This window comes from Apaloderma vittatum, unplaced genomic scaffold, assembly GCF_000703405.1.
Source record: "Apaloderma vittatum isolate BGI_N311 unplaced genomic scaffold, ASM70340v1 scaffold24257, whole genome shotgun sequence".
Taxonomy (NCBI): domain Eukaryota; kingdom Metazoa; phylum Chordata; class Aves; order Trogoniformes; family Trogonidae; genus Apaloderma; species Apaloderma vittatum.
In genome coordinates, this window is record NW_009727065.1 from 45,771 (window position 1) to 62,364 (window position 16,594).

Below are 16,594 nucleotides of genomic sequence, written 5' to 3' on the forward strand. Positions count from 1 at the left end.
TGTCTGGTTTCTGCCCCAGTTTCATTTTCAGACTCCTGATTCTGATCTTGGATGACAGATTTTTGCATTTGTAATGATAATCCTGGCCACAGCTGGTGTCATAAGAAAAACCTGTACCCTTCAAGGCAGACAGATTCAAAGCATTTGAAGTCAGCAAAGCCCATTAGGTCAGGAAGCTTTCAAAATCTTTTTTCTGTGCCGGACTGCATGTTAAAGAAAAGTAAGGGAGAAGTTATAATTGTTTTGACCTTATGATTAGTTCTCACTCAGTGAAAGGCTGCAGCTGCTTCAGCTTTTGTATTCTTGTATCCTTACTTATCTGATGAGAAGGTTTGATTTACAGGTTCGTCCAAGTACAAATATGGCTTAGTAAGTATTAGCAATATGATGCAATAGCAAAGAAGACGGTGTTTAGAAATCATCCCAAGGGGCATTAATGTATCTGGGTGACATGGGGGAGAATTTACAACACTCAAGAAATGCAGTCTGTGGAATGGCTTCAGTTACTGGTCTTGCATTCATTTAAAAAGTTATGAGATCAGGACAGAAATATCCTTGTTAATATACCCACTAGTGCATCACTGAAGGACAGCAAGCGGGTACAGTTACAAAACTGAACAAGAATATCGTCAGGTCATCATACCGCAGTGAAATGTAGTAATATGAAGGGGGCATAATATTTTAATGTAAGCATTGAACAACTGGCAGGAAAGATAAAACTAATCCTTCATAAGCTGAGAGAAAGAGGAGATTCATGCTTCTGGCCACCTGATTCTGTTCACTTTGTACTGTGCTATTTTTATTCAATGATAAGAATAGTTGTAAGAAAAGTTTCTGCAGTGAGCTGTGTTTAAAGCTGGTTTCCCATCTTTTCCTTGGTATCAACAGGGGACGTTTTGGGCAAGTTCACAAGTGCACGGAAATAGCAACTGGTCTCAACCTGGCAGCCAAAATCATAAAAGTGAAAGGAGCAAAAGAGAAGGTAATTATGTTGCTATGAACTCAAGTGAGCACACTCTAAACCTGGCCTTGTTCGCCAGCACCTTAAGATCACTTCCCTGAATCAGCCCAGACAGGGCAACTTGTCATTGGGCAGTATCAAATGCTGTAAAATCTGTTCTAGTAAGTAGCAGCTTGGGCTTTGTGTGACTGACTGTCATCTCCCATGTTCTTGATTAAACCTTCTGTCCACATGAGGCCTGTGGTGTGGCTCTTAGTGGGATTTGGAAATAAGTGTACTTGAATATATTGGAATTTAAAGAGCATGTTTTACTCATTATTTGATATATTTTATTTTTTCAGGAGGAAGTAAAAAATGAAATTAATATCATGAACCAATTAAATCACATCAATCTGATCCAGCTTTATGATGCTTTTGAAGCCAAAAATAATATCACTTTGATCATGGAATAGTAAGTTTAAATGATGTTAGAAATTGCCAGATGTTTGGGCTTTCTCAAGTCACTAATGAGGAATTTCAGGGTTTTTAACACTTTTCTGTGTCACAATTTTAGTCTTGATGGTGGCGAATTATTTGACCGGATCACAGATGAAACCTACAATCTAACAGAATTGGATGCAATCCTATTTACCAAACAAATTTGTGAAGGAGTCCACTACTTGCACCAGCATTATATTCTCCATTTAGATCTGAAGGTCAGTAGTTCATACTCTTATGTTCTTTAGCGATGCTGTGGCTTGAACCATACCGAGTCTCTATACAAGAGTCGTTTCTCAATTCGTGAACTTAGGTCATAAAGGAATAGGCTTACTTAATTCAACAGCCACAATGAATGGAGCTCTAGAGATTCATCTTCTTTTTATTATTTTTTTCGAATGTCTACTTGGTAGCTTGCTTAGAGTAGCGAAATGAACAGGATTCTGTATTTTTGCCTTTCTTAAATCAGAAGCTTTTAATTCTTCATGGAATTAAACAATGCCCTTTTGTCGTTAATGAAAAAAACCCCACCCAAAAACCTCTTTGGCTAGAAGTGCCTGGGGTCTACCCTCCACGTCCCCCTAACCCCTTGTAACTTTGTTCAAATACCTATTCAGTCATCTTACTGTTGGTTGTACTTTTTGCTGCCTGTAGTAAAATGTCAATATTTTTCTAGTGGTTTATATAGCTCCTTAAGCAAATTATATTAGACCTGGTTGTCTTGTAGACAGTTCTGGTGTTGTAATAAATTTGGATATGATCACCTCCCCCTTGAAAAATATTCTCACTGGAAAAAAAAAAAATGCCTTTGTAGGCAAACCAAAGGATGCATTCAGCATGGTTCTTGTGGCTTTTTATGGAGTTACTTCTATACTTAAGGAGTAAATCCAGTGGTTAAGCCTTCACTGTCAGACTGACTCTACCGTTTTACACAGGGGGCCTTTCCATTTCAAAATCTATTTGTCGTCTGTGGTGACATATAGAAATATTGTTATACATGAACACAAGCTAAACTTCTTTATGGGATGTCCAAACCCAAATCTTTCACTAAGTCCATATGACAGTCAAATTGTTTTCTCCTATGATAGGAATATAAGGAAAAGTATTATACTGAAAATCATCATTAAAATCACGGAGATTTTTATACACTTTTGCTAGATCTGTCTCAAACAGTCATACATTTAACTCAAAAGTACTCTCTTCTCTTTCTGTAGCCTGAAAACATCCTATGCGTAAATCACACAGGCAACCAGATTAAAATTATTGACTTTGGATTAGCAAGGAGGTAAGAGTTCAGTCATGAATTTCTTTTTAAAATACAAACCCAAAACAAATGCACAAACCTCTGAATTATCTCAGTAATTCTTGGGGGTTTCTTATGCATTTTAGTGGCTCTAAGGTAACTCTGTGATGCGAATGAGCTAAGCAGTGTGCTGCTGCAGGCGTGAGCTTTCTGCTGTGTGCATTAATTATCTAATTATTTTTCAAATAATATTTCTGTTGAATAAAGCTATACTGCTGTTCTAATTATCTCAGAATGGTTCCTCATGTACAGCCCTTACTCCAGGGGCAGCCCGTGGAGGCTCTCAGAGACTTTTTGACTGCTGGGCTTTATTGTGCAGGTTCTAGTTATGGAAATTATATGCTAAACTCTTTACAGTAAGCTGATTGAAGACGGGGCAGTGGGGGAACACAAAAAAAACCAACCAACCAACAAAAAAAACCCCACCAACTAACCAAAACACACAAAACCCATACCAAACAAAAAAATGGTTTTGAGCCATCCTCTGTGAAACAAGAAACCCTCAGAAAAATATGGGCTTTTCTACATTTTTTGACCTTGCTTATATGAATTTTTCTTAAAGGAAAACTGTGAGAACATAACTCAATTCCCCTAGAATAAAAATGAATGTCTTTTGCTAGCATAACAGTGAGAACAACAGCATTTCTCTCTTTCTTGTAAAAAGTAAAGCCGTGATCACTCGATGGGGGAGGCATTTGCAGGTTTTATTGCCCTTGGTCTTCCTTCTGGTTTTGCTCTGGCAAAGGGGTAGCTGATGGCACATTCCCCTGGTCACAGCAAAATTCACCATTTTACTCTTTCAAGACCTTAATGCTGCCCTGATCACTGTCCCGTTCTTGCACAGCAAGAAGCTGTGCCTTGGTTTTTCAAATATGAGATGTGTTCCCCAGCCTGCTCTCAGCACTGATGTCTCTCTGGTAAAGGTACAAACCTCGTGAGAAACTGAAGGTTAATTTTGGAACTCCAGAGTTCTTGGCTCCAGAAGTGGTGAACTATGACTTCGTTTCCTTCCCAACAGACATGTGGAGCGTAGGCGTCATCACATACATGTTGTGAGTAGCCCTGGGGTGGGTGGTGGCCGTGGCACCGAGGGCTCTGTAAGAGCACACCAGGGGAGGGTGTCTGCAGAGCAGGAACGCAGCAACCACTGAGCACATCTAGCTGTGATTCCTCTTAATTCTTTCTGTTAAAAACTCCGGCCTTTAAAGCAAAAGGCACCTCCATGTGAATGCAAAGTCTTTAAAACAACAAATAACCCTTTTGTTAAATATGTAAATGTTTTCCCTTGCCATCTTATTTAGCAAGGTAAAATGGGTGAGGTCTCTTTTACTCAGAAAAGTTGCCCAAAGCATGTCAAATTTTTTATTTTGATTACATTCTGAAAGACTTGAATTGATTTTCAAACTTGGAATCTGATCATTTTAGTAGCTTAGACTTCATGTGCATCTGCACAGAGGAACTAATGTTGGATGATAGGCCATGGGCCTAAAAAACATCAGGTCACAAATAGGGCTAAAACTTTTCTCTGATATCTGGATGGTGGCCATGGACAGCTTCTCTGTCTGAAGTCTGCCTTCTGAGGAGCTGACTCTGCATCCCAGAATCTTTCACAGATGCTTTCTGTGAACCAGATACATTTCAGGTTTACATTTCTGTTAGCCAAAACCCAGCTGAATGAAGTAATACATGACTGAAGCAATAAATCTGTGCTTAGGGACTAATTGAAAAAAGCATGCCGTTGTTCAGCGTTCTGTTTAATTCAAGCCAAATACGGATATGGGTCTTGATTTAGGAAAGCTCTTGAGTCCCCCTAGCTTTCCTAGCTGGAGAAGCACTGAAGTTTATACTTAGCTCCCCATCGATCTTCTTTTCTTGAGGATGTCTTGACCATGCTCCCTGACATAGCTGAGTGAACTGCTGGAGAGTAACGCTAACAGTCCAACACTTCATTGTTCCAAACTGTTGAGTTAACTTGGCAGGGATTGAGAAGTGGAACCTTCCATAGCTGAGTCTTTCCTCTCCATAAGCTAATTTATAAAGCAGCCAATTTACAAAGCAGAGGGGTTGCAGAAGGAAAAGTGCTTCCTGCATGTGACAACTACTCACCTTCCTCCCCTTCTTCCTTTAAGGCTTAGTGGCCTGTCCCCATTCCTGGGAGAAACTGATGCAGAGACAATGAATTATGTAGTCAATTGCAGCTGGGATTTTGATGCAGAAGCATTTGAACAGCTCTCGGAGGAAGCGAAGGACTTCATTTCCAGACTGCTTGTGAAGGAGAAAAGGTACCTCTTTTTGATTGTGGGGACAGTAGCACTTAATGACATTAACTTCCTCCAAACTGACTGTTTGGATTGCAGCCAACAAAGAGTTTATTACATGACATTTTTGTATGCTGTATCTGTGCTTGTTAGGCAGTTCTTCAATGATTCAGAAGCCCCTATTTAAGAGGAAAATGTCAGTGTACCTTGACATCAGTGGCATCAGTGCAGGCAGAACAGAGGACATCAGGAAGGATTTGCTGTGCGGGAATCTATCTTTAGTACTCCTCCTCTGAGCAAAAGCTATTTCTATTGTTACATTGAATTCCCACAAACCCTGATGCAAATTGTAAAAATGCCTCTTGAATGGCATGGAGAATAAATGGAAGCTGCAGCTGTGAAAATATGCATTGTTCTCTTCTAAAGTGGTGTACATGCATTTGGTAAACATTAAGGAGCATTTGGGACTTAACTCTGCATGTGGCTTCCCAGTCTTGGCTCCACTGAAATAAAAAGTGATTGCACATATAAAACAACAGGAGAGAATGAGGATGATACTGATGTCAGACCATCGCTTTGGGGTTCGCTAAGTAAGTAAAGAAATCTTTCTCTTGCTGTGAGTAGTTATGCAAAACTAATCAAAACAGGAAATCATGCGTACAGGAAAGCAGATTGTGTGTTTGAGGGGAATTCGAAGGAGTGCTTAGAATATTAAAGACTTCTAGATCATTACCTAGATCAGACAAATCCGTTCTAGTACTAATTGCAATTTGAACAATAAGTCATACGAAAAGCTCAGAATAAACTGAACTTCAGCACATTGCCAGCAGGAGACAACAAAGGTTTTTTTCCTCAGATGATTTGCACTGAGACTGTAAACTGTGGTTTGGAGTCTTCCAGGACAGACAGGTAACACCATGAGTATTATTTTCCTGTAGGGACTGATTCTCTTAGAGTTTCGCATAACAAAATGATACATCAACTGATGACCCTGTACAGCTGCTTCTTCAAAGAAAACAAGACAAAACAAAACCCAGACCCAAACCGTAAAAAGACAAAATACAGTATTTAAACACTGCAGACCTACCAGCAACTTTTCACACCACTCATCCCTTACATGGGAGAGTGCAGGATGTCACTAGGAACCTTAGGATCCTGTGCGCTGAGATGAACAGCATCTCGGGAGACATCTCCACTCACTTGTGTTTGCTCATTTAAGGAAGTTTCTGTTTCAATAATGAGGAGCACAGGGCACTCAGAAAATGGCAAACCCTTTGCACTGAGAAAATGGTGGCTGGATTTTCATGGCAGATTTCCTCTCCTCAGCTGCCGGATGAGTGCAACACAGTGTCTGAAACACGAGTGGTTAAACAACCTACCTGCCAAGGCCAAGAAGTCCAAGCTTCGCCTGAAGTCCCAGTTGTTGCTGCAGAGTTACATGGCTCACAGAAAATGGAAGGTAAATAGACAAAGTCTGGCAAATGTACTTCCACAGTGAAAATCAGTTCAACACAGGGAGACATTCCCTCCTTTTTGGTGTGTTGCCTCACTTTTGCCCTTAAGCTGCTGCTTTTAAGTATGAGTTTGGGAAGTCTGTTTTCAGTTGTAAATTAATTTTTTCTCCTGTAGATAGATACTGCTTTTATTTTTAGCGAGTTTGGTTTAGATTTTTACAACTTCTGATTGGTATTTAGAAGTTTTACAATTTTTCTTTACAGATTCAGAGAGTTCAGATGCTACTTAGCTTATATTAAATGTTCTCTCTCTTCAATACTGGAGATATATCTTCCACTGACAACAGTTGTATTCTGTTGTCAGTATTGAGTAGGAATAGAACATAAGGCAATTTTTTGCCTCCCATTTCAGAGAGAGAAAAAAATTAGGCTCAAACCCACCCAGAGAACTCTTTAGGGCATTTCTGATAACCTAATGCTCCTTCAGAACTAAATTACATATGAAGAAATGATAGATAAGAATTTGAAGTCTCTATTGGGTTAGAGATAATTGATCCTGAAAAGTGAACACAGTGATCTTGTTACAAAGAAGCCTGTGGAAATCTGAGGGGAGCTCAGTGAGTTATTTCCTTTTCTTTTATCACGCTGAGGAGTTGTAATTCCTCACCAAGGCATTAAACCAGAGGCTTACACTTTTTGCATGCCTGCACTCCAGCTGTGTGGTCGCAGACTTCTGCATTTGCATTTTAAAGAATACATAATCTAAAGACTTATCACAGTACAGTTTGTAATGATGCTGAAGTTCACAATGCCAGCAGCCTGTTCTGCAGGACTCAGCAGTTGCCCAGCACAAAGGTGTTCTGCACTGCAATCCAGGCAAGGCGTGGGGTGCTCTTGGAAAATGAAATTACCAAGAAGAACCCATGTCAGACACAGACAAGTTCCTTTACTTCAGTTGCACTCAAACTGGGGCTGTTCTGTTTTGTTCACAGAAACATTTTTATGCGGTGGCTGCTGCTAACAGGCTGAAGAGGTTTCAGAGTATGTCTGTCAAGCTTGCGTGAGCTTGTATTGAAGCATCTGCCACTCTTGTAGATGGACATGAAGCCATGGAAGATGGACTCAGTGCCTTCAATAATTTCTACCCTTTTGTTTTATAACATAAGGTTTGGGATCTGTGCTCCTCATATATTACGTGTGTTAGTGCTAAGGTTCTAGAAGTGCCTCAAGGAAGAGGCACCAAAATAATTTTGGAAAGCAGAAACTACCTTGTATGTTTTTACAAGTTTTCAGTTGTACATAGTGATGGGAGAATGTAGCTGTTACTGGGTGGAGTTCTTGCTGAAGGCTTTGATTCTGCAGAGTATTGTTAGTGTGTTTAAACCAGAAAAAACCTTGTCAGGTTTCTGGTTTCTCACACCAAGCAAGAGACCTCTAAAGACTTTTTTCATGACTGATGTCACCAGTTTTGAAGTACTGTCACAGCAATGTTACTTTGAACAAAAGGTATCAGATATCCTTTTCCATGATTTTTTCAGAAAGATTTTTTTTTTTCCCCCCAAACATGATGATGATTCAGTGCAGCACTCAAGAGTTGAATGGTTTTGGTTTGCAGGGCTTCTTTATTCTACCTTCTCCTTTAAAAAATAGTCACTGCATAGTTAGGAAATATGAGGAGTCCTGGTTTGAAGCAAATTCAACTCCCTTGGTCCGTTGCTGCTTTTTAATGCTGTGAGTTGAACTGAGCTGAATTGATTGAACTTCTGGGAGGACATTAAGTGCAACTACCACAAATAAAAATCACCTAATGAAAGTTGGCTCTATGAAAAGGATCTTACGTAGTCCAGAAGAGATCTCCAGGCATAATTTTATTCATATTTAAAACTTGTGCTTCTCATTGGCTAACTGCAGCCTTAAAGTTTTTAAGCTTAGTTTGAGGATTTTTCTTCCTCTCTGACTATTTTAATGAAGTCTGAGGAGTAGCTGATATGGTGTGCTACGCAAAATAGGTTTTATTGCTGTTCAGTGGCAGGGAAATGATGTGTGGCCAGACCGCCTTCAGTCCAGTTAGGAAGTTGAAGCCCTTTTTTCCCCCCACTTCTCTTGAACATTATAATGTTTTCTTCACAATACTAACTTATTTTGGATTTGGAACTTTTTCCTGATGTATAAAGAATTGGAACCACTTAGAATCTCTCAGCTAAAAGTGTAACATTATTTATTAAATCTGTGGGTTTCCTTTATTCGTGTTCTGGATTCTGCAAAACTCAGTGTGGGCTGGATGGGCTCTTAGGAAAAAGAGAAACTAATACTACTAGAATTAGCTTTCCAGCAGAGGCTTCAAACCACCTTTAACTTAATGGACTTTCCTGTCCCTTGTTGGTTGCTAATAAAGAAGTTTGTAAGACTGGCTTACCCTAGTCTAGTTATCTTTTCTACTCTAGTGCTTCTCACTTTGCATAGTCCTGAATCCTGGACTTCTGTAGCATTTCCAGAATTGAGACAAAGAAGAATTATTAAAATCAAGTGAAATAATCTTGACAATGTATCACCTTCTATGAAGGCCCAGTTTGGTTCACATTTTCCTTCTACAGTGGTTCTGCGTGCTAAATGTGATGATATTAATTGGTCTGTATATTTCTGAATTAATACTAATAAATTTCATTGAAGTGGAACAAGCCTATTCTTCAATTTTGGTTAAACCCCTCCACGCAAAAACAAACCTGAAGGCATCTCTGAGCAGGTTTTAACAGCCAAATGCTGATGTACTAGGTTGGATTCTCTCGTATTCTGAGGGCTCCCTGCTACATGCTAGATCAGACTTTAGACAGCAGATATTTTGGGACAGCTCTTACGCAGTATTGGTTAATTATCCAGTATTTTCTCTGCACATCAGGCACTTGTTTGGAGTCCATTCCCCCATAGTTACTGCTACATTTCAGAACTCTCATCTGGAATGAAATTACCTCTTGCTAATTAAAGTAAAGTTGGTTTCAAGTGATTTCCTTTTTTTATGTGTTGGGAAGAGAAGTGAAAGTAAAATGGCTGGTAAGTTTTAATTTTTCCAGTTACTGTGTTGTTCTTCCTCTACTTTTGTACATATTTCCTCTCCATTTTCTACCAAGGGAATGTGCAGCTGGCCAGCACATTCTAATAGAAATAAATCCCTTCAGATTGGCAGCCATTACCTAGTTCTGCAGTACAGTGGAAGCCACCTCTGCAGCCTTATGGGGTGTTACACCGTGTCCTTGCATTTTGCTAAAAGGACACTCCACAGGTGACCTGTAAGTCACTGGAACAGTAAGTATGACAAAAAGTACTGATATTTAAAGAAGTTAATGACACAAACTATGGAAATCCTGGTGTGATGAGTGTCACCCAGGGTAAGCCAGGAGTCTGCACAGCAGTGAGGCATTTGGCAAGCCATTAAAATATGGTTAAGAAGAAGCTCTTTTGGGAGTAGCATTTCAAATCTAAATTCTCATACGTGGGATAATTTATCTTGCTTCCTATGGACACTTGGGGTTTTCTGAGCTCTTTTGAAATGAGCATTTATGAAAGTTAACTTTTCTTTGCATACCCCAGGTAGTTAATGTGCAAGAGAAATGGGCAGAAGGCTTGGATTGGCTTTATTATAGTTACACCAGGCCTGTACTGCTAAAAGTTGTGATTTTCCTTCAAAAAGTAGTTAACACAAATTGTAGTTTGAGTAGCTGGGATGGAAGTGTAGGACTGCAGAAGGTGCATTTAAGAACTATGTGGTAGGGCATTCTCTCCCCTTTGCTAAATTAATGACTGCAAAATGCAAAAAACCTCTGTATTACCCAGACAAGATCCTTGTCCCCTGGATATCTTCCTTAAAGCATGGACATGTCCTGGAGATCTTTTATTTTGCGCTCTAAGGGATTTATGTGTAAGTGCCAAAAACCTGATGTCACAATACAAAGCTTTTCTTTCCACTATCTTTATTGTTTCTTAGAATATTTGGGATGCCCGACAAGCACAAGAGACTTCAGTCCCATGCAGGTCATAAAAATAAGTCAAATTCAGTGACTAAACAATATTTCTTCAATAGTAAAAAAATAATAAAAGGTTACCAGACTTTCAATTCCTCTGCTGGTTTTGCAGTTTGACAAGGCACTGTTAGTCCCCTCCCTCTCCTCTCATTGACAACTTGCAGCCAGGGGCACAATGGCATGTAAATTACAACTTATTTACACTTAACACAGTTTTAGAATGTTACCTGTCTCTTGCAGCATGAGAAACACAGCTGTTCTACCACCTAATGCCACAGCTGCTCAGGTACCAGCCTGCCGAGTAGTCAGACAGGCTTCTGGTAAAATCCCTGAATTCTGGTGTCATTTACTAAAAATAACATTCTTAAATACTTAAAAACTAGCTCCTTAATAAAATTTGCTGGCTACCAGGCAGCTATCACTCATATGCTATTAGAACTCTTATTAGAGCAGAGGGAGAATTAAAATCACGAGGAAGCAGCAGTGATACTACTAGGTGGCACTACAGTGACAGCACTCCTACTTGTCTCCTGTGCCTTAGCAGCATTTTCCAGGATTTTCTTTTTCCATTCTTCATAGTCTTGCTTTGTTTCAGTCTTTGGCCGTTTACATGGCATCTCCTCATCATCTTCAGATCCTGTGAGAGAAGGAAAAAGTCCAGGACAGGCCACCATGAAGCAATATTTTGCTGGCAGTAACCATGGCTGTGAGCAAATGTGCAGACACAAGCCGAGGGTCTGTCACTGGTATTATCTAATCCTGAGGTTTGCTGCTCCCCTCACCTGCTTCACTTCTGTGTCTGAACAGAAGAGTTTTCTGTGGTTCTACTAAGACTACTCGGTCTCACAGCACTGCGCTTCTGCTGGGTTCTCTTTGGCTTTCCATCAGCCAGTGGTCTGCAGAGTGTGAACTGACTGCAGCTGCTGTGAACTCACTGTTACGGGCTATTACACAACTAAAGCGTAGGACACAAGGAAATGGAAGGAAGCTGCATCAGAAATTTGGACTGGACATTAGAGAAAGGTTCTTTACAGAGAGGGAGGTTGGCCACTGGAGGTTGGTCCTGAGAAGTGGTCACAGCACCAAGCCTGTCAGAGTTCAAGAAGCATTTGGATAATGCTCTTAGTCATACGGTTTAGTATTAGGTAGTCCTGTGAGGAGCAGGGAGTTGGACTCAGTGATCCTTGTGGGTTGCTTCCAGCTTGAGATATGCTATAATTTTTATGATAAAATACCATTAAGCAGCAATAAAGCTCAGGACTGCACTAGTGAGCTGATTTTAGTCCATAGGTAAACACAACTTACCATCTTCCTTCTCACAGTGCTCCAGCTTAGTGTTCAAGCTTTCATCTGTCTCTGCAGCCACTGGAACCTCTTCTTCTGAAAAACAAGTAAGTTGCTCTACTTCTGAATGGTTTTGGGGGCCTCAAGGGTGTCATTCTAAATGCTACTCTTTGACTGCAGTGCCAGTTGCTGAAATTGTCTCCTAGTCAGAGCAGTTTCCCAGTTCAGACTGATGGCCAAGCTGTATAGGCAGAGGTGCCAGGACACTTGAAGGGTTGCAGGGACTGGCTGCCTGCTTTAACTACCACTGTTGCTACACTTGTAACCACAGTGATCCACCATATGAATACTCCAAAAGCACAGTTACCCTTCTTGATTACTCAGGCAGGATTATCACTAATTTTTTTTCCCCTTCTATCACAGTTTGTATCATAGACACCCACAACATGGAGGGACTGTCTGTGCATGTGGATGCATGCTCTTGCCTGAATTGATAACAGAAGCTCCCAGCTGCCTCTAGGGGCTTTAGGAGTGGGGTAAGGTTTTGGGTTTTTTACAGGGCACTGCACTACCACGCCTAAGGGGAGAGCAGTGGCTTTTGGTTTGGATTCAGGCAGCACATTCCAGAAACTTCATGACAGGAAGTGTGAAGACAGGGTGAAGCTGGGGTAGAGTTGTGGGAGAGTAAGAATGAAAGCCTGGCAAAAGAAAAAAGGGGATAGGTAGGCAGGAGCAGATATATGAGGACAGAAAGCTGTGTGTTGTATTTTGGTCTTCCTCCTCCACAAAAAGGAGTGGTGAGAGCTGAAGGTTTGACAGGTGAAAAAGATTCCTCATGTCTGCCCCAGTGTATGTGGAGGGATGGTGTCAGGTAATGGCTGAATTACTACCAGAAGAGGAAGGTTTAGTCTTGTAAATCCTGAAGTGGAGGAAAAGAAAACACAGATGTGAGTCAGTCAAAGCAACAGAGGTCGTAAGACACTTATGTTAATTTGTGTGTCATGTTACCATGTTAGTGGGATGAGGAAAGCAAGCAAGAAGGAGGAATCCAAGGTAGGTCAGGTAGTATGGGAGAAACAGGGAATAAACTGCAGCAGCAAAGAATGTAAGGAGCAGTGAGCATTTAGGAAGAGAATATTTTTTTTTTTTAGCCTTTCCACATGCTACGCTGTTGCAACTTTCCCAGAAGCAACTACTGCAACTAGGAACTGGGCTGCAGGAAACGCATTGGAATGGATGAGCAGGTTTGGCAGAAAGGCAACGTCTGAAAGTGATCAGAATGAAATTACTAATGGAAAAGGATGGGACACCATGAGGCCAGGCAGTGGGTATGTTGTCTTACAGGGATAAAGACTGAAAACTTACTGCTGAGTTGTTGGCTCATCTTCTCCATCTGGTTGCACAGCCGGTCAAATATTGTTTTTTTCACACCAGATGTAGCCAACATTTTAGTTTTGTCCACTTTTAGCTTCAAAGACCTACAAGAGAAAGTTAAGTTATCCCTGCACAAAGCAACACTCCAGCAGCTCGGGTGAGGTGACATTTAACATACCAACACTGCCTGTGAGAATGAGGAAAGTAGCTCTGATGTTTTGTCCTGTCTAATCCTTGTCTCACTCTGAAACAACCTTGCTTAAAAATAGATGCCTGTACTACTCAGTCAATACATCCCAGAAATTAAGATGCAGTGTTAGTTCAAGTTACGAGAGGAAATTTTATTTGGAAAAGGTACTCTTCTGCTTTTTAGGGAACCGGGACAAAATCTCACTACTGCAAAAAGCTGAATGGGATCCTCGTGTCAAGAGAGTATTTGTCAGGAGCTGTGCAACTACACAGCCCCTGAGTTGCTTCAGATGATTGTTCCGAGGCATAATGCTGAGAAGGAAGGTACTTGCATGAAAGCAAATTCTTACAAAGGGTTGGCTGAGCCAGGTGCTCCTGACACTTAATCTTCCAAACTGATGCAGGCCTAGAGCTGTTGGATCCATCACCCAAAGTTCTTCCCTTCTTCAGAAGAGCTGCTGCTTGGTGCTCAAAGTAAGCTAGCAGCCATTCTTGCAACCTGAGCAGCATCTCACCGAAAGCCACTTTTTTGCTTTGTGCCCACCTCAAATCTATCTTGACAAGGGGGAAAAAAAAATCCCACTAAATGTGAAAATGTTACTAAGGAATTATGTTGTGCTAATTAGGCTGAGAGGAAGAAGGGTGAAGTGCAAAACACTACCAGTTCTTCAGCCACTGCGATGTATAATGTCTTAATGGAATTATCCACAACATCCACTTACCGCTGAACACAGAATTTATTTATTTTAGAATAGGTAGCTCAAGATCCTTTTCTGTATATTTGATATAATACTACTGCTTCCTCCTGAAGGCAAATGCAATATAGGTTGGACACTTCACTGTAAAGAAAGGCCTGGCTTGCTACAGCTGTCTCTATTTCCAGGAGTGGGAGCTGCACTAAGCAAGACCCTTCAGACTATTCAGCCACACAGAATGAATCGCTCTGAGCTTACCCTGTAAGCTCTGTGGCCAGTGTCTCCCCAAATGGGCGTTTAAGCCCTTGAAAGATACCTCAGGCTATACGCACCTGCATGCAGTGAATAGTGCAGCTGTTATAAAAAGTGGTTTTGAGAAATCAAGGCCCATCTGCTGTGCTTCAGGGAGGCTGGATTCGTACCTAAACAGCAACAATAAGAGAGAGAATTGTATAGTGCACTTGCCTTAAATGAAGCTCTTAAAATGAATTTGTCACATGGTGTTCAGCAGCTGAACAGGTTTTCTGTTGGATCACTTGCTCCTTTGCAACCCACTGAAGCAGAAACAGCTGCTATTGGCTGTGAAGAGCAAAAGAGACTAGGGAAAAGAAGGGAATTAGGATGACCTCTGCTTTTTGAATTAAAATTATTTAAAGTTAGGGATCTGGATCAAGGCTTGTCAGTAAAATTTCTTTCATGTGCTCTTTTACCTCTACATTACATCCAAAAGTTACAATGAGATGCATAAATCCATCCTAGAACAGAGGGTAGAATTATAGGTTTTTTCAATTCCTCTAATATGTATATTACATAGCTGAAGGCTTAAGTATTGAAAAGAACACATGGATTTGCAGCATTAAAGAATTTTATTTTTTAAGTTGCATTAAGTATGAACAAGCATACGCAGTCTTTGTTCACTGACCTGCAACTCAGAATATCCTAAATCCATAACAGCATTTAAACGTGTGCTATCTGGGTAACAGCACTCCAGAACTCTTCAGTCATTGCTCTTAATAAAGCAGATGTTATGGCATGCAAATTTCAGTTCAATCTGTTGAATCTCCATGAGGTGTTCTTCCTACAGTTTATACCGGTAGAGTATTGTGCATTGTAAGAAATCTACTTTTCCAAAACGGAGGAATTATTTCTACTGAGCATTACTTCTGAACTGTGACATGATCTGGTGAAGACAGTGTGATGCTATGGACAGACAGAGGGACTAAGACTCCTGTATTTTTTATCCTATTCCCAGTTGAAGAACTGTGACTCAGACAGTGACTTACTGCAACCACTTTACACATCTAATGAACAAAGAATCTTACTAGGGGCTACCAGCGTGCTCACGAGAGCTTCCTCACCTCTGTAGTATTTTTGAAGCGGTGCTCACTGCCTCTGTGCAACCGAACTGCACAGCCAAGTCTCGCATTCCCAGTCTGGGGTTCAGCTCTAGCAAACACTCCAAAGACTTCATGGAGCTCTGATACGTTGTCTTGTTCAAACCGGAGAGTTTAACAAAATAGCTCTTTCGAAAAGACAAAGACAAACCCCCAAATTAGCAGGATTCCTTCCCAGCATCTTATTCAGGCAACCAAAATAGTTCAGGAAGAAACTAGACAACACCATAAAATAAAGTTCAGTTGCTATATTAAACAAATTTGTGCAATGAATTTTTTAAGTTTTGACTGCACACAGAAGGATTAACCACCTAGGCATGCCACATCTTTTAATGCACAGTTATTTTTAGACTGTTTCACTGGAAGTGAGGTTTGTCTTTTCCACGTAATATGACATGGCCCTTTTATCACAAAGGGGTTAAAAACAAAGGTAACCAAGATCTGGGCACCTTGAAGAGTTGAGCAGTACTTTCATGCTAGTTCTCATGGGGTCAGCTCCAGTTAAATTCTCCTCTGTCTGTGAATGGACAATCATGAACATCTTGTATCAGACATTATTTTGTTTGCCCAGTGCCATTTACCTGGCAGGTCTGTAGATTACAGGTACCACTACAGAGGAGGATTCCTTGGAGTCACTGCTTCCCTCCCACAGTAAAAGGGCCAGATGTTAAATTTTAATATGCTTGATGATGGTTTATTTGTTAGTAAAAGAGCTGGAAGTATAACAAGGCAAGCTCAACTTGTGAAATGACTATGACACTGATGACACAGTTTGCCCTGTTTCAAACCAAGATTAGTGAAAGCTCTAACTCCGTGTTGGGTCTGGGGTCATGTCCGCCTTACTGTCCCCTTCCTGCTCCCAGCATACACAGAACGGTGATTTTGGTGGCCTCACGGAGGAGGCACCAGCCAGCCAGGTCATTCGCTGCGTCTTACTTTGTCAGCTGGCTGTTTCATGAAACTCGCTGCCAGGTCCAGGCACATCACGGCGGTGCTCGTCGCTGTCATTTGAGCCATTAACCGCGTGCATTTCCCCTGGGACAGCCGCAGGTACTCCTCAGCTTTCCTGCAAAACACCCCGGCACGAAGCCCTCGGTGACAAAGCCCCAGTCACGTTTCCGCCACTCCCCGCCTGCACCCTAAGGTCCGAGGCTTTTCTCACCGAGACAGGCGGTGTCCGGCTGGCGCT

At 41.1% G+C, this 16,594-nt stretch overlaps 2 protein-coding genes across 2 annotated transcripts in view; one reads left to right on the top strand and one right to left on the bottom strand.

Annotated features, from left to right (window-relative positions):
- The window catches only part of MYLK3 (myosin light chain kinase 3), a 17,989-nt gene extending 10,328 nt beyond the window's left edge, over positions 1–7,661 (top strand). Inside the window, exons 7-14 of the mRNA XM_009873550.1 lie at positions 889–982; positions 1,303–1,412; positions 1,515–1,656; positions 2,653–2,723; positions 3,665–3,793; positions 4,871–5,023; positions 6,326–6,458; positions 7,446–7,661. Coding sequence (XP_009871852.1) covers positions 889–982; positions 1,303–1,412; positions 1,515–1,656; positions 2,653–2,723; positions 3,665–3,793; positions 4,871–5,023; positions 6,326–6,458; positions 7,446–7,517 — 904 coding nt within the window. The 3' untranslated portion in view covers positions 7,518–7,661. The remainder of the gene's footprint in view (positions 1–888; positions 983–1,302; positions 1,413–1,514; positions 1,657–2,652; positions 2,724–3,664; positions 3,794–4,870; positions 5,024–6,325; positions 6,459–7,445) is intronic.
- A 3,275-nt stretch (positions 7,662–10,936) lies between these two features.
- On the bottom strand, positions 10,937–16,471 carry ORC6 (origin recognition complex, subunit 6; the record flags this gene model as incomplete). The annotated part of the gene is made up of 6 exons (XM_009873552.1): positions 10,937–11,106; positions 11,775–11,849; positions 13,119–13,231; positions 14,344–14,433; positions 15,370–15,533; positions 16,342–16,471. Coding segments are annotated over 6 exons (742 nt in total), but the record flags the coding sequence as incomplete, so codon positions are not given.
- Positions 16,472–16,594: the final 123 nt, after the last annotated feature.